The sequence below is a fragment of the Triturus cristatus genome, chromosome 3_1, assembly GCF_964204655.1.
Source record: "Triturus cristatus chromosome 3_1, aTriCri1.1, whole genome shotgun sequence".
NCBI classification, from domain to species: domain Eukaryota; kingdom Metazoa; phylum Chordata; class Amphibia; order Caudata; family Salamandridae; genus Triturus; species Triturus cristatus.
The window spans coordinates 429,043,447-429,067,236 of NC_140583.1; the positions used below are offsets into that span (position 1 = coordinate 429,043,447).

At 45.7% G+C, this 23,790-nt stretch overlaps 1 protein-coding gene across 1 annotated transcript in view; it reads right to left on the reverse strand.

Moving 5' to 3' along the window:
* SHC4 (SHC adaptor protein 4) overlaps positions 1–23,790 on the reverse strand; it is a 316,130-nt gene that overhangs the window by 4,420 nt on the left and 287,920 nt on the right. The window contains exons 9-10 of the mRNA XM_085644213.1: positions 10,974–11,034; positions 2,940–3,119 (exon numbers count right to left, since the gene is read on the reverse strand). Coding sequence (XP_085500339.1) covers positions 2,940–3,119; positions 10,974–11,034 — 241 coding nt within the window. The remainder of the gene's footprint in view (positions 1–2,939; positions 3,120–10,973; positions 11,035–23,790) is intronic.

Consider the following 23,790-nt stretch of genomic DNA (forward strand, 5'->3'; position numbering starts at 1 on the left):
ACTCCAGAAGGTTCTTTCACTTTAAAGTGGGCACCAGGTATAAATATTGGACCCTCTGACCCAACTCTTCAGATCACTTCTGAACCTGGGGAAGACTCAGAAGAAGGACCCCTATGTTGCAAGAAGGACTGTCCAGCTGCTCTCCTGCCTTACTGCAAGAAGAGCTGCCTAGCTGCCAAGCGGCTCTGCTTGCAAGAAGCACTGGTCTGCAGCCCTGCTACCTGAGGAAGGAGGACTGGACCTTCACCTTGAACACATGACCATCGGAGTGACTCCAAGGGCACCAATACCTTTAAACCCTGAAGCCCTGGACTTGGGGAAGAGGAATTAAAAGTGGTCTGCCAGCCCAACTGCGGTCCACATCAGAGCCAACACAGCACAGCGCAATCTGCTGCAGCCTTTGCAGCACCTCATCAGGAGCGACGCAGCACTAAGCAACTCATCGTGGACCTTGCAACTCCACATTTGAACTAATGCAGTGCGGCACAACTCGCAGCAAGACCCCCGGAACACTCCTCGGAACCTCAGTTGCACTGCGCAATGCCCTACATCGAGGACATAAGGTACAATTCTGAGCGGCCCTAAACTGGTCCCTGTATCTGGCCCCCACTCCTTCGTGCTCTGCCTGAACTTGTGATTTCGTCCCAGTCTGGCATGACCAGGTAATGACAGTTGGTGTGTTTTACTTCTAGGCACTATTTTTACCTAAATCTTTAAAATTGCATATCGCTAGTTCTACTGATTGGATTTTTGCCATTCTGGTGTCAAAAAGTTATTGAATCCTACTCTATTTTTCAAATTTGGTGTGGAATCTTTCTTTAGTTGTGTTTCCGCTATATTACTGTTCAAGTGCTGCATAAATACTTTACACATTGCCTCTTAGTTAAGCCTGACTGCTTTCTGCCTAGCTACCAGAGGGTTAAGCACTTGAAAGAGATTGTGGTAGTTGCTTGAGAAGGGCTCACACCCCCCTCACATTGGTTCCCTCACACCACATCATGCCACTCCATATGCAGCACTCATTGTGGCATAGCAATGATGCAATGGTATTAATACCTATAACAAAATTGGCCCCATAAGAAACAACCATTTGCAAGGCCAATAGGTTTTGCCTATGCTAGCTCTCTTGGCTTTCTCAATGTTTTTTAGCCATGTTGTACAGCAGCGCTGGCTGCTGTGCAGCATGGCTGAAAGTAAAAAAGAAATGTGACATGCCATAACACTTTTTTCTTTACTTTCAGCCATGTTGTACCGCAGACGCACTGTTGTGCATCATGGTTAAAAAACTTGACAAAGCCAATAGATCTTACAATGGTGAGACGTATTAGTGTTGCCAATGCCTGTTTATTTAATGCGAACTTCGTACTGATATGAAAAAAGTCAGGCAACATACCAACATAATTTCGAGAAATCTTTACTTTCGTGATACAAGTGATAGAACAAAGTTCGACGATGGGGGTCAAACCCTGTGTGCACTGGAGAGTCTATTACCAAAAGAATATTCTTGAATGGGAATGCTCAACTCCTCGTGGCCCACCGTCAAAACCACAATAACACCTAAATATTTCAATACTCAAGAAGGAGCGTCAAATATATATATAGATTCAACAATCAAATATTGAAGTCTAAAAGGGAAAAAGAAGATCCTTAGGATATCTGCTTCATGTTCTGTTGTTTATTTTGTATAGTGTCATGCCATCAATGTCATTCAGTTTCGCAATGAATAATGATGACACAGCCAACGCGTTTCGTCCTCCTCTAGGACATCATCAGGGCTTTAATCTGTAAAATCTTTGAATCATCATCCTATTCTTGAGCGGACAACCCATCTTTTATAGAAAACTTTTCCTTTCCAAAATAAACCATTTACGGTATATCAATTCCTTCCAAGTATAGTCCTCTGTCTTTTCTAAATGTCAATATCTCATGTAATCATAGTAGTTGTCATCCCAGTATATCCAAACGTGCTCAGTCCGGCCCGATAAATCCGACTTTTTTAAAGAAAAGTTTTCTATAAAAGATGGGTTGTCTGCTCAAGAATAGGATCGTGATACAAGTGACCTGACACAATCTTATTCTAGAGTAATGGACGTTACAACAAGTCAAGAGCTGGCGTTGCCTCCATGTGCAGAGTTCAGACCCTCCCAGTTCTCTACACACAATGCAAATGCACTCAGTGTGAACCCCACAGACGAACAGCTTCAAGTATTACATTCACCCTATCTATTGAAAACAAAATGTCACAATATTAATAATCATAGACTTTAATTAATTCCTACCTCTGGTTTTTGTGTGTGTACGAGTGTGCCAAATCTAACTATGTGAAACCAAAATCCTCCCAAAGCACACTGAAACGACCGGCACAATGAAACCACCTGCCAACACTGACAAATGAAAACAAAGGAAATGAGCGTGACGAGGAAGCCAGCCAATAGTAAGACACGTGTGGGCTCGCAGCCCTTTATAGATTTTTTTTTAAGAACAATAGGTCTGGGGGACCGCGCATGTCTCAGTTGAGACCCAACAAGGGCTCGATATGACAAATGGGCCCCATGTTCTATCTGGGTAGTAACAGGCAGCCATACTTGGAGTACAGTGGGCCCCTTATGCCCCAGGGCCATAGTGCCGCTGTACTAATGACAACTACGGCCCTGTTGTGAGGCATTTTTCATATAGCAATAGTTTGTCACAGATAACGACGAAAACCTCTACGGTCAAATCAGCACTGCCCATAAATGCTTCATTTACGGGAATTATAGACACACAAGTACTGCATTTTCAGAACGGTCTCCACGTGTGCCAGTGAGAAGCAGTAAGGTACCGCTACTAGATTCAGGACATTCATGCTTCGGCTGTGTTTTCTTACAGTGCATTCAAAGATATGTAAGGAATTGTGTCACGTTATGAAGCTTGCACGTTGTATCCTATAAGTAGCATACCTGTTTTATGTTGAGGACTCCCACAGAACTGTTTACACACGGCTCGTTTGGGAGGACAGGCAGTTTTCGGAAGTGCTTGCGTATTTATGTAACAAGGGTCATCGAACAGAGCAGATTTGCCTGTAGACATCCCCATGGATTCGTCATGTTCTCTCTTATGAGAGTTTGCAGCACCGTCACCTGTGAGGATAGACAATATAAAATATGAAAGTCGCTCACATTAATTGCACATTGGAGTACACTACAGTTGGTCTTGTTTATATACAAAATAAATATATTGATTTAGGAACAGTTTGGGGTATATCGAGCTAAAAGGATAAAAAGATAGTATATCTGTTGTGAGGGCCCACCTAAGTTTCCTGAGGCGGGCGCTATGTTGTAAATGGTTGTGATTGGAGCAATGTCTGGAGATTGGCACAGTGCTATTTCAAGAGGAATATCTCAGCTCTTCTGCTCTGGCAGATTTATTTATCTCTAGCAGATTGGCCCCCTTACATATGTTGATATAATAGAGACATTGAATTAACCTCTCCTTCCATTGAACTGGATGTAAGGAAGCCCCACAATCAGACCTGGTTCTGGGTTGTTTTTTACATATGCTAAACGCCATTACAAAAGGCTTAGAAAAACCTATTATTTCACTTTATAAACAGTGTGCAGCTACTATCCTTTCACTAAATACATCTCATTATACATAGAATTAAGCCTTGAACATACATTGCTCCCCCTGTAAATCCAGATATTTTGCATGCACTTTAAGGGACACAAGTATTAACCTGTTTTGCAGTCACAGATTCTCCAATTTTCAAAATGGAAGCATTTGCAACTACAAATTAGGTATTTTGTTATGTATGAATCTCATTTAGGAAGTCTGCAAAACTTCTACCAACTCCTAAAATGGGATTCTGTATGGCTACCGAATCACAATTTGGAAGGGGTTGTGTTGTAGGGGTACCTTACAGATTGCAAGTGGGTACCATATGAATCAATGGATTGGTACGGAATTCCAGTCGCAACCAATTGTGACCAGTTTTTGCAACAGGTATAATTCTACCTCGTATCCTAAATGAATAAAACAATACACTGAGCAGTGTTTGGAATTCTGGGTATTACCATTGAGGGGGCACATATGCAACGCGCACAGACCCTATGCTTCACTGCAATCACCAAAGCTGGGAAATTGACCAAACACTGAATTGTCTGCTAGGTACACTTTGTGTTTGGTAATGTTTTCCTTACTAACTTGCCGGCAGTTTTTAAGAGCAGAGGCGCTGAAAACATGCTGCGTGCATTGCCCTCAATCTGTGTAGAAAATAGTTATTACAGGGAGGCCCATACAAAATATAAGAACATATTGGTATAAAACTTGTATAGTGGACACTACTAAAGAAATCATCTTATTACATTAATATACGAAGTATAAATTCTACCTAATCACATACTTTCCACCCCCTGCCCCGTCCATTCCAGTGTCCCCATCACCCACACATATCGCCCCTGCCTCCCCAGTCAATAACAATAGCGACCACGCCCAGCAACATTTCCCACGCCTGAAAGTTACTGAATCCCACGGCTAGTGCTCCCACACCACATGAGCTGGAAACCACCTCGGCCCTCATTCCAACTGGTCCACCAATCCCGCTCCAGCGCGAGGAGGAGTTTCCACCCGAGAGGTAACACTGCTCTTCTCCCGCTCCAGCTTCATTTTACCAGGAAAAGCCTGCCACAACGTGTGCAAGAAAAATACTGCATACTGCACCTCTTGCCACTCATGCAGGAGTATAACATACAGTGCCATCACCTTACCTCCAGTCCGAAGTGCAGAACACGGAATGGGGGTACTACTGCGCCAGGGAATACTCACCCAGCAATATCAGTTTACCGGGTATGGTATTACCTTGCGTAGTAACAGGGCAGGTAGAATGAGGCCCTCCAGCAATCTGGCAATCCCCTTTCCTGTCCCCATGCAGACTGCCATTGGCGTTATTGATCAAAAATTCAGATTTCTTATGTACAGAAAACACAGAACCTGAACTTTCTTTTGGCATCATAACAGTAGCTGTTACTCTCCATTAGCTTAATTTCATTTATTGTATGATGTTGAGAACGATGGGATGGCACTCGGATATAACAGAATTCAACATGTACATGTGCTCAGCACCATACTTCTATGAATCTGCACTTCCTGTTCTGTTCTCTGTTTTTATGTTCTGCCCTAAATAACATTGTGACAAATCTTGACACCAAATTTCACATGTTGGGGTAGCACATTTGAACTACTTGTTGACATGACGAATCTTCTGACTGAATACCCCATTTCCAGCAAAGATTAGGAAAATACAGCAGCTGGGGGTGTTGCTTTCCCCTGAATTATATCTCTTTTTGGAGATATGTACTCAGAACTAAGTGCTGGACATGCTACAATGTGTGGAAATTGTCAGTAACAGATTCTTCACATCTAGGACACTGCAAATTTATTTTCAGACTTGACCCATATATTCACTTTCGTCGTAATTATATCATAAATATGTAATATAGAATTGCAATTTGTCATTGTCCGAAAATTACGTTTATTTTGAAATGGCAATAGTATATACTATTAAATGTTTAACACCAAAGTGAATGCTTAAACGAAACAGTCAAATCTAATTTCACATTTTCATTTTTCTGCATGCCATTGCGCTTGTCGCTGAAAAATCAGATCATAAGGTGCATAAACAAAGAACAAAGAGCCATAGAAAGTAGTTTGCTTTTGATTCTGCTCAAACCATTCGGGATTTTGTGTTTTATCACATACGTACTACCTTATATGTTGATATTTTACAAACGTTTGCTTTAGTATTAGATGACCTATTGCTGTCCAGAGAAAGATCGCGTGGTTTATTGATGACAGAATGAGCCAAAGGTCTGAAGCTATTCTGAAACCCAGTGTTAATTCCCATAGACTTCCTTTTTAAAGACCTTGACATGGCAGAATGTAAGCATGGTTATCTTCTTGTTTTGGGAAATAGCGGGTCTATTTATGGCGAGATCCCACAAAATAACACCATTAACCCTTTGGCTCATGGCTTCCCAATAACGTATCTGTAGATCAGGGCGAGGCCTTCCACTATTTTTCAGAGGTAGATGCAAATATGTGATGGCCATCGAGCAAACTTTATTAGATCCAATTACATTTCTAATAACTGTTTGCATGGTTTGAAGATATGTGTAATGATTCAGTCTCCCATTGTTGTGTGTCCTTTTCCTTTATGGTTTTTCTGAACCCCAGTTTATAATACTAATGAATCACTGGCGTAACAAAACTTGAGGGGGCCCCCTGCAAGGTACGGTGAGGGGCTCCCTCCCGACTAAATCTGGAGCTCTCCGACCAAACTTATGTGCTGAGGGGGCCCCCTGGAGCTTGGGGGCCCCCCACACCGCAGAGGATGCAGCGGCCTGTGTTACGCCACTGCAATGAATGTATGTATGTACGTATATACTGGTATTTATATAGCCCAGTCCAAGCTTTCACATACAATATGGAAAGGTTCGTTTACATGCAAGGTTCAAGAGCGTATACAACAAGTGGGGAGGGTAGAGAGTCTGTAGAGTATCTTTTATACTGAATTAATATGTCCATGGGAAGCCCCGGTTTATGATAGTTTAAGTTTGCCTTTTGAAGTATTAAAATATAAATTCATTTCTCGCTCAACAGTAACAAATGAGCATAACTTTAGAAGGTATATGCAATTTTTAGTGAAAGTAAAAAAATGTATTATGTATTTGTCAAGAACGTTTCTAAATCTTTATTTTATAAAAGTAAACAAAAGGCTACCTAAATATCCAGTCAACTTCGAGCTAATATACACCATCGAAAGGTGCTGAACAATATACACCATCGAAAGGTGCTGAACAATGTACACCATCGAAAGGTGCTGAACAATATACACCATCGAAAGGTGCTGAACAATATACACCATCGAAAGGTGCTGAACAATGTACACCATCGAAAGGTGCTGAACAATATACACTATCGAAAGGTGCTGAACAATATACACCATCGAAAGGTGCTGAACAATGTACACCATCGAAAGGTGCTGAACAATATACTACATCGAAAGGTGCTGAACAATGTACACCATCGAAAGGTGCTGAACAATGTACACCATCGAAAGGTGCTGAACAATGTACACCATCGAAAGGTGCTGAACAATGTACACCATCGAAAGGTGCTGAACAATGTACACCATCGAAAGGTGCTGAACAATATACACCATCAAAAGGTGCTGAACAATATACACCATCGAAAGGTGCTGAACAAAGGCCACTACAAATTGAAGGACATCGCTTAGAGGGACATTTCCCACATCGACCTTGCCCAAGAAGCGCTATTAACCTAACTCAAATGGGTGGTGAAACCTTTGTATTTATTGGGACTGAGGGACTCCAAGTCAAAAATGGGGCCCCCTCTTTTTCTTCTGAGTGTCCACATTTCTCGTAGAGATGGAGGGGCACGGAGTACAAGGGACGGAGGAGTGCTTCTGGCCAGCTTGAACTCTCTACCAGCCTTGTATTTCAAGTTTCCTGTTTGTTATGCAAGCATTAAAGTCTGCAAAAGTTCTACTGTGAATTTCTTCAAGTAGTATACAGAATAATGGAACATGACTGTTGAAGTGCTTTTAACTATTGCAGCGTTCATTGGAAGACTGAGATGACACCCTAACATAGAACTGATGGGCGTACAAGCTCTTCATACTGCCTATTACAAGCTTCCTTGGATATTTCTCAATTTCCAGTGTGGCAACGTTGCCTGAAAATGTATTGGGGCTTTGCTAATAATATATCCCACTGTCACATGATTCTGTGTAAAGTATTTTTGTTGTTTGCCATGAATCTCTTCAGGGAGGTGAACATTATTTCATTATCCGGCATAATGGTTTATAAAAGGTTACAACCGTTTTTCTTTGTGACAGTACCATCCATATGGGTGCTCTTAAAACTATGTGACTCTGGCCTCTATAAGTAATCGGTGTGAAGCACCACAGTATTTTAATATTTATGTGATGCTTTGAATGACTTGTCTCTGCAGCTGGATTCATCAAATGAACAGAGAGCAACAGAGATGGATACAGGTAATTGACAAGAATCCTGTTATCTAATGTAGACTGTTACTGTGAACTGCTCATCAGTAGGGTGTAACATATGTATGGAATTAGATGTAAGGTGGGTGTCACATACCTATCACACCATTGGCTACCAACTACTTTCAGAAATACTGTACAACAAAGCACACAACAATATTTAAAGCACATTGAGCTTGTCTTTGGGCTTCCTGATGAGAGTGTCACTTGTCTGCATGAGAGTGTTGCAGACATGATGTACAACAAAAGGCGGGTGTGCCGCATCAATGTATTGTCATTGAACCTCCACAACGTTGGGGTATGATTATGACAATGAAGGCACTGAGGCTCAAACGAAAACTGCACATAATAGGCTAATCAAGGAGGCACATGATTTCCAGAGTATTTCAACATTTTGCTTTCATGCTGGTGATTTTACTGATCACATGATTTATGTAGCACCTGCATGCTGTATCACTTGACATGGCCCTGTTGCACAAAACAAACAAGGATGACACTTGAGGGGAAATCTGTCCAGCATGTTTCTATGTCACCGCACATACATATCCTACATACAGACAATTGATAACATTTGTGTTGGGAAAGCCTACAGTGTTGGCAAGGGTATGATGATGTGCCAAAGCGTACACTGCATGCGTCCGCACAGCCAATGCATTAAGTATATATTCCCCACACATTATGAATTTGTCAGCTATTGCCAGTTCCCTTTTTCCTGTTCCCTCTAGTATATGCTCTTTGAAAATCTGGCTGCGAGAACCGAAATTAGCCTACCCTCTCTCTAGAGTGTACAACCGGGGTGCTTCGGCAGCAATGCAACCTTGTCAAATCATACCGTACCATACCCACCAGCTTCCTGGCCAGGTGAATGCTATGTTGCATGAGCTTAGACATAGACAGATTCTTATCCTCTCATTTTAGTTTTACCTTCTTTTTCCTGGACTCCTAATATTGCTTTGTGCATGCACCATGCTACGAACCTGTTCTGTTTCATGTGTGCCAGTAACAAATGCTGATTTACAATCAGATAGTCTAATTGATCAACTATTGGTGCTACTATCTGTTCTTTAATCGTATGACATGGTTTTTGACGCTGTAGGTGTGTTGGACATAAAAAAGCGTCATCCCCCAGTTCTTCATACTGATTCTCACCCTCTATTTCCCTGCTTTTCTCTTCAGTGTCTACCTTGCCCAGACTGCCCTTTTTAACTGGGGTTCTGTAAGGAACAGTACATTTACGTAGGGACCTCTATTCTCTGACTTCCTTACCCCGTGTTACAGGTGAGGAATGCTGTGTTGTGTTCTAAGGGAGCTCTTGTATCGAAAAAGAGGACCCCCACGCGCCATCAGTCCAGACTATTATTTAATCAGAAGCACAATGCTTTAATCAATGTGTATACATCCGTGGATTTTTATTACTAGTCATAACTGCTTTGAACACAGCACATCACAGAAAATAAAACATAAATATATGAACTTCTCTCATTTACTTAAACACGACATACGTAGAACATAAACAACAACTTGAAGTGTCCAACACATATATGCATCATTCCAATTTTAGTACTTTGTACAAGTGAGCTTTTAATAGCAATCCATGCTGTCCCAGGAGAGGGTTATACCCTCTTTTTGGCAATATACCCGGTGTCCATCATATTGTTTCTCAGTATTCAGGATACCACCTAGTGTGATTTCACTCCTCTCTCCTCCGAGGCAGTAGATGTTCCTAGCACTGCTGACCAGCCACATTGTTTATTAGTCATGGCCAGACTGCACGACTAATGTAGGTTGTTTTCAAGTACATGAACAAGTAATGTGCCTTCAAAGCAGCGCCTATTTAAACAGTTCTAATATCCTTTCTTGTATTTTTCATTGCACTTGGTGTTCATATGAGATGTAGGATGTTGCCTGGATATTAATGTCTGGATTCCCTTTGCAAGAGGTGTGAGTATAAACATAGGCTTAGATTGAGTCACTGCAGTCTGCTCAGCATACCCGCAAACACTCCACCTTGTCCTCCATAGACCAAGATGTGATCCAGGTCTCTGACTGACTTTGAGGCTTCAGAGAAGGTTCTGATCCTGTTCGGCATGTTACTGAAACCTTTTCAAAGTTGTGCTTGATTCTGGACATATTGGATGTAGGTTTCTCCCTGTGTGCAATTGTGCCCCACATTTCCATTTCTCTGACTTTTACTGCACAACTCCAAATAGCTATGGGTCTGCTTTTCAGATGTCGTCCACTGTGAGCTACAGTTCAGAATTCAAAACTTCACTGCCCTTCCTGTCATTTTGACTTCCCAGCTATGCTCTCTCAGAAAACAGTTATACTGCTTAGGGCACGGGTGTTTTTCATTTTTCCTCAGCAGTGGATACACCCTGTATTGCGGCACGATTGCCTGTCGTTGCTTCTTTGAGTTCTTCAACATCTGTGCTTTGGGTGATCCCTCCACATGGCAACCAGAAGGTCTGTGTTTGGAATTTTGCTCCCTTATAGTCTTCCATGTTTGACACTATTTGCATTATTCCTGGCACTATTTGCCCCATTAAAGTTTATGCTGGCTTGAGGCAGAATTTGTGTGCCCGATGACAGTCTTCACTCAGTGCAAATTTAGGAAAAGTGTTTCTATAAGATGTGGGTAAGTAGTGTTGATTTGGCATCTCTTTCACAATGTGTTATCTGCTAGGCCAACACGGTTGAGTACTTGTATCTTGGTGCATGTATAAGACACAACCATGTGATAGGAATATTTACAATACAAGCCCCATCATATTTTCCTTAGCTATGCTATAAACCAGGCCCTACATGGCAGATGCACACTGGGTGACATTGGGACAGGCAGCACCACCCTTATCATTGCACATATCCTTCCAAACTTCACTATATGTCAACAGAAATAAGAAACAACACATACCTAGTGGCGTATGATGCTCCAAGCAGTTTTCATAAATATTTGTACATTTTGAGTAACCAGTCTGTAAGAATAAAACATGTAAATATGTCACAGATGACGTCAGTGAATCACATTCAAGAGCATGAAGCTATACCCTTATAACTTATATATTTCGGATGTGATGGAGATGGGAATATTTATAGCATAATGCTGTATTCATATCCTTAGATATATAATATTTCAAGAGAATTTTTCAGTGTAATAACTAGTAATCGTTATCTGGTTATGTTTAAGTGCTTCAATAGAGCAAGGACATTAAATAGAATATTCGGAATATTGACTTCTCTGCCATGAGCTATGTATGGCCATCCCATGTGCTCAACCACCAATGTTTCCTACCTGGCCATTCACCCAGCCACAGTCCTCATGAATTAATCCACTTTTTTTTAATTCATTAAAACTAACAAATTCGGGAGAATGGTGCTTCTTAGCGAAATCAAAAAGGTGGCCAGGTGTTCTTGATTTGTTTTCCATTTGCAAGTTTATTGTCCCCCAAATTATTTCCCTAATTTTTTATTGAACATTTTTCTCCGTCTTGCTACCTGTCTTCACCCTTCTTGCCCTACAACTGGTCAACATAACTCTTGAGTTTAGGCAAATTTGTGAATTCCAAGGTGATGGGAACAAAAATATTTCAAGCCCTTCATCAGTCGGTCAAATGTCAATGTTTGACAGAATTTACAAGTTTTACGTTTGTAAAATGAATGCCCAAGATATCTCTAAATTGTTGAATGCTCACCAGACACCTTTTTCAAACACTACTACTTATTTACACCAAAACCACAAACAGACGTGTCAGAAAGAGCCCGGTGGGGAGTCCAGTATCGCCTTCCCGGGGGTTCGGTCCTTTCATGTGGAGGAAAAAGGGTCCGGCACCCAGAGGGTTAACGATTTCCTAACACCCTCACCTCTACAGCATGATGCGGAGATCACCTATGGGAAGGACCAATCAGCGCCGATAGAGGAGTGGAAAAGGAACCTCTCGCGAGAGGGAGAGAGAAAGGCGGAAGCAGACGAGGAGGGAGACGGTGCATTTGAAGATGCTAAGGAGGAAGAGCGAGAGGAACCCTGGAGGCAGAGAGAGTCCGGAAAGCTGGAGACGGGGTCCACGAGGACGGATGACGTCGCTACAGCGAGAGAACCGGAGACGTGGAGCGAATACTGGTGGATACCCCCGGGAGATGCGAGTTTGCCGCCGTAACTCAGGAGAGTTACGGCATTGGCAGTGAGTCAACAGAGATGGGGAACTCGGTGGGAGGAGCAGAACAGTTGTTGGAGGCGGGGCGGACGTCTGCTAGCTGCAGAACAGTCCTGTGTTGTTTTTAGGTCTCGCCTGACCCAGCGCATGCGCTGGTCTGGCGAGACATTTTGTGAGGGCGCCAAAAAGTGCTACCAGGCCAGCCTAGAGCTACAGTGCAAGTGCGCGGGCGCGCGCGTCGCGCTTCACTGCGATTACTTTCACTTTCGCGGCCGCACGGCCGCTTTGATGTTTGATCGCGACCACTTTCACGGCCCCAAGGCCGCTTTGATATTCTCCGTGAGGCTTCAATAGATTGCAGCAGTTAAAACAAGCATTGGCATAGCCAAATAGGTCTTGCTTTTGGGACCTTATAAGTGTTTAGTTATGCAACTGTTGCATGGCTAAACACTTATAAGGTCCCAAAGGCGAGACCTATTGGCTATGCCAATGCTTGTTTTTCTTGTTGTTCTCTTTATTTCCTTTGCGTTTCCTTGTTTATTCCTTTTGTTTATACCGGGCCTAGACTTCCCACTGTACCTTAGAGGGACTAAGGTCATAGGAGAGGGCACATACTTTTATGTTGATAGGGACAAACAGCTGAGATCCGGCTCATATCCCCTCGTGTTGATCTGAGAAGACTAGATTTCTTTACTTTAATACCTACGACCCCCTCCCTCTAAACCCTTCACACCCCATCCTTCACTTACCACACCGTCGTTGTCTTCTGTAAAGCACTATTTTCACTGGGAAGGGTGAAGGGTACCACTTTGTTTCTCTTCTTCTCTTTAGAGCATCCTGGGGAACCACCACCAAGAGGGAAGACCCAACAATGTAGAAGGCGGAAGATCCCTGCTCTTGGTCAGCGAATCAACCTTTCCATACTGTCGACACTAGTACCTTGAACTTGAGACTCACACGGTGCATCAACCGTTTCATATTACCCGTCATCCTATACTAAACTTGAAAATAAAACCTCTATCACCATTACTCAACCTATACGGCCTCCTAGCTTTCATTTCCGACCGCCCCTCCGACAAGACGGTATATGAGTGAAGTTCTACCTTCATGCCAAGTCTGGTGTAAATCCTCTCAATGGGTCAGGTTGTAGCAGAGAATGCAATTTCCAATGGGAGCTGAAGCAATCCTCTTCTTGCATCCCCTAAACCTTTTCCTCCTGTATGGACCTGCAGAGATCTTGGCATTCCGAATCTTGCTATGTAATTTTGTGCAGATTTGTCCTATGACATTGAAGCTCCAAGAAAACCAAAACATGCATTTGCAATGGAAAGTGCAGCTAAATTGTACCCACATTTCCATTACCAAATCTGTATTCTTGCATATATTACAAACTGCCGTTAGCCAGCAGCGCGTGCAGTTAAGAGCGGTGGGGCTGGGTGGGGTGGGCGGGGGTGCGTGGGCATTGCAACAGACGACCATGAGGGGAAATTAAATAAATAATACATTTTCCCTTGTGGTCGTCTGCGAAATCCCCCCCACCCTGCCCCACTGATCTTGCCTACACGGGCCGCAGCTGATAGCCAGTGTCTAGTTATGATTAGGTCAGTACTTCCATTGTGGGCTGGAAAATGTTAAACAATTAGACCTATTTTCACAGTGAAAAGGTGCTTGATTTGCCTATGGCTTTAACAATGTTTGATGAATTTTCACATACTTAGCGTGGGTAGCTTATTCATGATATTTTCTAATTGATAAAGATTCATCAAGGAGGCACAGTTAAACGGGGCATCAAAATGTGTTAATTTGCTAATGACTGAGGCATCATTTCATGAATCACAAGAGGTTTGGCAGACATTTAGCATATTTCATTTTATGTGGGGTGTGGCGAGTTTTGTGCAGATCCAGTAGGGGCATAGTTAAAAGGTTGGGCAGAAACGTTTTCTTGTGCTAATGACTTTAGTGCGGTTTAATGAACTTGCATACAATTTGGCAGGCTGCCAATAAGTTAAGTCCAGTGAAAGATTCTCGGGTTCCATGCACACCTAACATGGGAGGGGCCAAAATTGAAGGGGGAATCAATAACGGTTTGATTTTCTAATAAATCTTACTCAATTTTACGGATCTGCACACCACTCGGTAGTCATTTACCATGTTTAGCTTCCTCTTGATATTTTGAATTTCATGTAAATATGTAAAAGTTGAACGTTTGATGAGGGGAGTAAAAAAAGCACCATTTGTGATTTTAACTCACATAGAAATCAATGCTTTCTGTTACCGAAAATACACAAAATGAAATTTCACCAAATTTGGCATGAAATCAGAACTTTACTCAAGAAAGTGCTTTGCGGGAGTGTGGCTTACAGCCGGCGAGGATAGCAGCACAATGAGTGCGCTCCGCTATCCGTCGCCAAATAACCCCCTTTTTAGGTCTCGCCTGGCGAAGCGCATGCGCTGCTTCACCTTGGCGAGACTATTGTTGTGGGTTTTTGTAGCCAAGGGAGGCAAACCATGTGTGCGCACGGACAGGCCATGTGCACGCGCATGGCGTCCCCTCTTAGCTTTCACTTCATGTGCGCGCACTCCGTGAGATCGCGACTATTCCCGGCGCCCCCCATCGGACCACCTCTCCATCCGGTGAGTGTTCTCGCTTGTGGACTCTCAGCCCCAGCACAACAGTCTCCAGCCCCAGCCCCAGCTTCGTTGAGGCGGTAGCTGCAGGCGCCCTTACCGGTTCTGTGTTCTAGCGCTGGGGCACCGGCACAGCCCGGTCAGTATTGGCACACGAGCAGGCCCCTGTTGCAGGCCGGTGCCCATCTCCTGTGTGTGTGTCCAGTGCCTGGAGTCTGCCTCGGGGCCTCCCACCGGCGTAGGCTCACAGGCGGCGCCTCCCGCCGGGCTTCGTTACAGTAAAGCCTGCAGTCGCAGCGTCCGCCACTGCCGTTCGCTTCCTTTTGCTCGTGCCCCGACCGAGCTTCAAGCCGGCCCGAAATTAGATCAATTTCCTCCCTGTCATGCCGGGGCAGCGTAAACTGCACCAAGCATCCCCGCCGGGGCGCCAGTTCCAGCACAGCTTCCTTGGGTCATCGGGTGCCCCCGCAGTTTGTCAACATGGCGGGGGACCCTTCACGAGGGAGCCAGTCAGTCCCTCCGTCCTTCTCCACTCTCTTTGTCAGCCAGCCACCCCAGCTAGCAACGAGTCGCGGCCAGCACCATTTTGATCTCTCGGGCGCTGCCTCAATTCTTCTATGCCACCTCGGTCATCCTCGTACCTTGGGCCACCGCGGGTCGGACAATTGTTATCGGCTAGCGCAGCGCACTCAGTGTGCATCCTTTAAACTACAACTATTGGTAACTCTTGTTGTGATTGTGGTTGCTCTTGGATAAATTATTATTCGTCTGTTTGTTTTCGGCTGAACACGCTTGTCATGTTATCCACAGCAAAGATCGAATTTCCCCTCCAGATCTGTGCAGTCCTCCTCCTCCTCCGTCCTCCTCTTCGAGTCATAGCTAAAGAACAAACACGGAACGAGACTCTTATGAGAAGGGAGTTTCAAAGTATAGGGAAGGAGAGGATAAGTGGTGGGTCTGCTAAAATGTAGGAGAGAGACTTTTGTGTATTAAGTGCTAATTGCCTCGTGCAAAATGAACCATCCTATATATAAAGGGCTGCGCGGTGTTACGGTGAACATGCTTTGTAAATGTTGCCAATGAACATAGGCTTGCTTTCCAATTGCATCGTTCCAAGAATGTTTCAGGTGCCGAGCCGACAATGCGTGCAGGGACTAGCTGCATAAATCAGCACTGGCACTTGTGGTTTAAAATGTGTCCGGGGCTGTATAGCATGCAACGTTTCCTGTGTAATGTGAAACTTCCAGACAATTAAGAACCTGCTGCCCCGCCACACCCCTTCATTCCGTTAGACAAACTCCCCACCCTCTTCTTCCATCTCGACTAACCTCTGACATCACTAGACCCCTTCCAATCACTGCCCCGGTCGTTTCGCAGCCATCCACCCAATCACCCTGGAGGCAATCAATCAATGTCCGGCTGCGGGCCAATCGGAATCTCAGCAGGATGCTCAAGCATCCTGTGCAAACCACTTAATCTCTCCGTGCCTAGAAATGCCCCGATTACTTACCGGTAATCTTCATTACTCCGAGTATAGTCTTCCTCGCCACATGACTAACAAAGTGAGCTTCAGCTCCACACCAGAACCCTCCAAAGCAAAAAAAGTCAGCCTCCCATGCCTCCCATCCCTTACCAATATGGCCGACCCAGTACACCCATGACCTCTATAAGTGGCGGGCCAGCCCAACCCATCAGCCTGAAACTACCAAGCATAAACATGAAGCCGATAGCCAGACAGGGAGGGAGGGATGGGAACTCATGTGGCGAGGAAGACTATACTCGGAGTAATGAAGATTACCGGTAAGTAATCGGGACATTACCTCCTCGTTAGTCTTCCTCGCCACATGACTAACAAAGTGAGCATATACCAAAGCCAAGCGGCTTCATGGAAACTCACAAGAAACCAATGGACCAGAAGGGAAACCCCCGAGAGAGGGCAAACCCTACAGACCAAACGAGTGGGAAAAAAAACACCCAAGAGAGAGGCAACCACGAGCAGAAAGAACCAGCCCGGGACAGAAAAACACCGGAAGGGCCGAAAACCCCGGACCCCCCCCAGACAAGAAGTGCCGCCAGAAAATCCACCCAACCAAAGGCCGAAGGAGGACAGAGAAGGCACGGAACCAGACTGCATGGAACCAAAAACTACAGAAAACTGGCACCAAACAGAAAGCAGCAAGCCGGTCCAAAACCCCAAGACCGCCCAATGTCCAGCCCAAAGCAAGAGGGGAGCAAAAACCCAAACAGCCCAAGAGCCACCGGAGCCCCACAGGAATCGAAGAAACAGAGGGCAACCACACCACAGAGACCCAACAAAAAAGGCCACAGAAGCAAGAGACCCAGGCCGACCGAAGCCCATCCACACGCACGGTGGACCACCAACAGCGAGAGAGACGAACCACCCCCAAACCAAAGACCGGAGGGGAGAAGAAAACAAAAGCCACCAGATCCGGCGGCAATCAGGGGCAGAAGCAAAAGGAACCAAAGGGAACCCAGACCGGCAGGAGCCGCAAGAACGGACGGAGGCACAGAAAAGGAAACCAGCACCCCACCCGAACAACAAAAAGAAGGGCACCCAAGCTCCACCAGCAAGGAGAGGTAGGAGGGACACGGACCACAGCCACCCAAAGGATCCCCGGAGGGAGCGTGACAGCAACGAGAGAGCCCATGCAGGTGCAAGGCAAAACAGACACCGGGGGCCACTGGAAACCACAGCAAAGCGCCCCCGTCATCAAGGCCACCGAAGAGGACCAAGGCCAAGCCCCAAACAGGAAGGTGAACACCCACCAGGGGACCCATGCACAAGAAAGCACCACGGACCCGGAAGGAAGGGGAATGCAAAACGAACGAGCAAGACAGCCCAGCGCAGAGGACAAGCAAAATGCCCCAGCAACAGTCCACACGCAACAAAGGAGCCGCCGAGGCGAGCACCCAGAAGGCATAACCAACCAACCCCGGGACACAAACTCATGACCATAGGAGTCCACTAGTCCACAGGTACACATACCAACACCCAGGACCGCCCCAGCCGACAAACGGAGATCCAACAGAGACAGGAGCAAACATAGGGGCAAGGCCACAGGCAGCAAGCCACCAAAGGCGAGAAAGACAGAAGAGCTGGGCGGAACGAGCCAGAGAATGGCCAAATCCACAGGGAGAAAACACGAGCCGGAAGGACCCAGTACCCCCACCAGGGACAAAGAAGAACAGGATCCAATCCGCACAGGGAGCGTCGGCCCCAACCGGGGAAGAGAACCGGGAAAACCAGCAGCCCCGGACAACCACAAGCATAGCGTGAGTAAAAAAACCCCAAGGGGCAACAAAAAATCCGTGGCAGGATATGAAACCACAATCCGCAGGAGCAGAATCGGGAAGCACCCAGGCCAGCCCCACCAACAGGACAAACATCCCGGCCAGGCCAACAAGCCCAGGCACGAAGCTGGGAGCCCGGACAAGAAGGCAGGAAAAGCCCGGGACACAGGCAGAGAGTGACCGAGGCAAGAGCCCCAAGAAGCCCCCGCGAGGCAGGGGCAAAACCAAGCCAGGAAACGGCCAATAGAAGGCAGACGAGAAACTGCCAAAAAACGGAACAACCGACCAAGCACGCCCCACAGGTGGAGAGGACGCCAACACCAGGGAAGGGGAGACGAGAACACAAAGACCACCAGCCACACGGGCAGACAGGGCGGAAGGGGAGCCATCCCTAGAGTCAGGGAACACCCGGAACCGAACCAGAGACACCTAGATCTGCAGTCAAATGCCCTACCGGAAGGGACACCCACGGGAACAGGAGAATTCGGGAAACCCCACAGAGCACCAGGACCAACCAGACGGGGAGGACCCCCAACAGACAGATCAGGCAAGCACCGACAGACACCCAGGCACAAGGAGCCCAAAACCGACCCTACGGAAGGACATCAGCCGGGTAGACAACCCAGACAATAGGTCTCACAGTTGTGAGAGTTTGAGCTATTGGCATTGTAAATGGCAATGCCTTTTATTTACGTGTTGGTTTTTAAAACATAAATAAAAGGCATTGTCATTTACAATGCCAATAGCTTAAACTCTTGCAAATGCGAGACCTATTGCAATGCAAATGCTTGTTTGATCCGTCATAATCCGTTCAGGTGAAGAGAAGGTGAAGTGGGCGGACGACCCCGAATGCCATGGAGAAATGAAACCCAGAAGCAGCACTTGGGAACTCAACATGGTGCCGGCCGTGCCCATCAACTAAGCGAAGTGCGCACCGGCCTGAAGAGATCCTGTACGGGCCTGCGGAGGAGGTGTGGTGTCTTCTGCCTCGTACTAAGGCTAGAGCCGGCAGTGCATAGATTCCCGTGTTGGAGAGGAGGAGCACACATCAAGCCCGGTGCTGCAAGGCCTCGCAGGGGTAAGAAGACCGCTGCATGTGGAAATAGTGCAGTGAGTGGCACGGCGGTGCAGAGGTCGGCACGCAGGGCTGACATTGGCTCTTCTCCCCCTCCCACCCCCCTCTCATATCCGAATACCAGACAATCCGGACAGGGGGGAACGTCAAAGACCCAAGGAAACAACCTATGAAGATATTGCCCGCATGGGGACCGGATCAACGGGGAGCTGCAAGTAAGAACCCTCTAAACCCTCCCTCCCACGTCCTGGGGAGAACATAACGGCCTGATGTTTTAAAAGGCACATGAAAGGAGGCATAGCCCCCCTTAATAAGAGAGGCCCATATAACAAAATATAGTGTGCTGTCGCCTTCGAGCCCCCCCATCACCTGCGGTAGACACCTGTTGTTCAAAAATAAGGATGAAACAAGGCTGGCTATGGAAGTGCGCTAGTATTCCTGGGGCCCCCACACCATAATAGCCCGCATATTGAATTTCAGAGACAGGGATGCTATCCTACAGGCTTCACACATGCATGGTGATCGCCAGCATGAAAACGCAACTATTCATTTCTTTCCAGACTTTACACTTCAGGTCCAACGCCAAAGATGAACATTGGATACGGTTAAAAAAGGCCTCAGAGGGAAGAACATAAAATACATGATGCTGTTCCAGGCCAAACTTAAGGTGTTGGCTGAGGGTAAATCGTATTTCTTTATGCTGCCTGAAGAAGCCTGGGAATGGCTGGAGGTTTGGAGGACTGTCGGGCGGAGGAACGATAAGGAGCGAATGAATTGAGGAGGCGAGAACCCGCCTCCCCGACCAGGCAACCTGACCAGCCCTTGAAAACAGATGAGTAACATTCGAAGGGGAGAGGGGAAGATAAAGGCTGCCTTCTTTTCTGGGGCAAAAAATGGTGATGCCAAGAGATCGAACTGTTGAGTGGCAAAAGGGGCCCTTGGGTATCCAGAACTGCCACTTCAATCCAAACTAGAGACTTGGTCCAAAGCATATGAAGTGGTGGTGGCGGCAATCTTTTGATGCCTACCTTTGAAGTAAAAGGGGTACTAGAATATCAGCCTCAAGTAACATGTCCGTCTATGCGGGCACCCTGCACACTACCCCTCAACTTTTGTTATGATCCGGTAGCTAGAGTAAGGGTCTACGGAGCGTTCAAGAAGTTTCAAGCTGTGCAGGTTGCCCCTTGTTGCCGCTGCTATTTGCTCTGGTGTTGGATCCACTGGCATACTGGATCCAAGTAGACCCAATGATTTGGGGTATTGTGGCACCAGGGTGATGGAAGGAACGCATCTCCCTGTATGCTGACGATATAATCCTATGCTTATAGAGATCTTACTTTTCTATAGCAAGAGTCCTCCACATTTTTGAGCTCTTTGGAAGCTATTCGGGTTACAACATAAATTAGTCCAAATCAGTGATATACCCCTTGGCGGGTCTCCCTCCCCGAGGCTCCCAGCGAGCTGTGCCGCCTCAATAGCTATAAAAGGCTTCAAATATTTAGGCATCTATGTAACGTAAAACCAACAAACATTCCTGCAAAGAAACCTTTTTCCCCTAGTTGAATATGCTTCACACTGACTTAATACATTGGCGCACCCTACCGTTGACTCTAATGGGCAGCACAGCAATGTATAAGAGGATGACCCTGCTGCGCCGCTTATACATTCTGCAAAATACCCCCTATACGATTCCACTGGCCCTGTTCAAGCACAAAGCCCAAGAACTACACCCATTATTATGGAAAGGAGGCCCACCCAGGATTGCCTTACATAAAGCGCAAAGAGGGCTCTACGAAGGAGGCCTGGCGATCCCGGACATTAAACTTTACGATTGGTCCTTGCAACTTATGGTAATAAATGACTGGGTCTATACAGCCAGAGATGAACCGGCCAATAGAGTAGAGTGAAACGCAATGTTGGGTGGGAACTACGACTATCTCTTATACATGAGTAAGATAGCTCAAGACTGGCCACACACACACAGCTGTAGTAGTTAAATGCTTGAATGAGGTGCATAGATACCTGGAATGGCAGAGCCGACTTATTGCCTTGAGGCCACTGTGGAGGGGTGACCGACTGAAAGAGATTACCATGCTTGAGGGGCTTGGGGGATGGCAGACCATTGGCATAGAACACCTGGGAGATGTGTGGGGAGATGAGTGGCCCCTCTCATTTGACGACCTCCAGCAAGAATATGCCCTGATCCCAGGCCAAAGATTCTCCTATATACGGTTCAAACATGCTCAACAAGCCCACATACAGCGAGGCAAAACTATACCTGATCGCTCACCGTTAAAAAATAGACTATTAGTAGACCCTTTCCCAGATAAAGCAACGTCCACAATATTCCAGAAACTAATGAACAATGCCCCAGACACGCTAACTTCCCTTAGGATAGCGTGGATAGATGAACTGGGCGACATTGATAATGAAGAATGTTTGGAGGCTCTACAGAGCCCCAGAGATATAGCGATCCGAGCACGCTTCAGACTGATACAGCTTAAAATATTACATCACACATACTACCCTGCATGGCACTACACAAGTGGGGGAAGGCCCTGAACACACTATGTATAAGAGGCTGTCAACAGGAGGGCTCCTTCTTCCATATACTATGGGACTCCCCAGTAATTAGCTCCTTCTGGAGGGAAATAACAGCAGTAATGTCAAGGGTGTTGGGGATGGAGATATCGTGTTATGCCAGATGGTTGCCATTGATGATTAAAAGGGAAGGGGACTGACCTAGATACAAGGGACTCTGGCTGGCACTTTCGGCAGGGGTGGCAAAACAAAATATAAAAAGACGATGGGGAGCATCCCTTCCCCTATCAGTGGCAGAATAGGAAAATGACTTGGACTGGTACCAACAAGCTGAAGAAGTAATATATAAAAGCTGGGGATGCTTGAAAAAATGGGAAAAGATATGGCCTCTTGGTGAAAATATAGGGGTATATGCATGAAACCCTTTGAGCCACCAGGGTAAAGTGGAAACGGGACGCAGTCCACTTCATGCCCAAGACAGAACAGCAGAAGAGACTTTCTGATTGTTTGAATGTAATTGTAATGTAATTGTATGTAATTGAATGTAATTGTACTCTCGCGACTCCGCCATGTTGTAACACTATTGTTAACCTTAACCCAATTTGTATGTGTATTCACGACCTATCGAATTATGTCATGAGCTGGTTTAGTAAAAATAATTTTAAAAAAGGAAAGTGCTTTGCTTAGAACTTTATTCAGGGAAGCCTTTTCCGTGGTATGGTGAAAATCCGTTCTCTACTTTTCGACAAATTCGTGTTACTAAAATGTGTCCGTGGGTTGGAACGGGTTAAAAGTTAGAGATATCCAGACCACTAGTCAACAGAGAGTCCTCGAACACAGGACCAAAATTTTAAAAAGAATAACCCCCTGTTGAACAAAGGTGCTTTTTTGTTTCTGCTATCAATTGGGTGTCTGCAGTACGAAAGATAAATCCATGGATCTAAAGGTTCTAATTGGCTAGAAGCAACAGAACATTTTCTATTACAACCACTGTAGTCTCAGGTTCCCATGTCTTGTACAAACTAGCATTTGCAATGCAATAGGTCTCGCATTTACCCAAGTTTGAGCTATTGGCATTGTGAATGACAATGTAACTCACACTAAAGTACGCCTGGTATTATCATACAGAGTTGGCTAGAGGGAGACTAGTCTATAGCCCGGGACTGTTACCTGTATTGATCAACATGTGTGAAATCGATTTGCACAAATGGAAGATATCCTTTTTAGGACAAGAACCCTCACTCATCCGAAGGTGACATGCTTCATCATTGGGTCCACTCCTCACACCTGGACTGGGAGGTCCATGGTATGGGCTACAACTACCTTAGTTGGGAGGAGCAGAGGTGTTTTGATGAGAGATGGAAATGAGGTCAGTGAGGGACAGAGTACAAGTGAAAATGTAGTCTTTGTTACAACTACCTAAAGGATAACTTCCATTTGTGCAAGTCGATTTCATACACGTTGATCAATACAGGTAACAGTTTCGGGCTATGGACTAGTCTCCCTCTAGCCGGCTCTGTATGATAACACCAGGTGTACTTTAGTGTGAGTTACGTGTAACAGTGGGATTAGTACGTACCTGGTGGGGCCAGTCCCTAGATCCTCAGTGTGAATAACAATGCCTTTTTTATATGCTTTGGTTTTTAAAATATAAATAAAAGACTCTCGCAAATGCAAGACCAAAGTCAGAAGAAGCACTGAAACCCTGGAGCTGGCCTGGCTGCCGCTGCTCCACCGTGCCTTTTCGCCCGAGCGCCGTCCCTGCCTCGCGGCTCCTTCTTCCAGCCCGCTATGCTGCTGCTAATGCCCACTGCTACCTTTGGTTATTTCACCCAATGCAAAGAGTTGGTGGCATCGCTCCCAGCAACATCATAAGTAAACATCACATGGTCATTTTACGATGTTGCTGGGAGCGATGCAGCCTACACTTTGGTTTGGGTGAAATCTTGGACGGGAGAAAGGCATGCGACTGCCATGATTGTATGTTTCGCATAGTGCGCTGCAAACACAAACAAAAAGCGGCC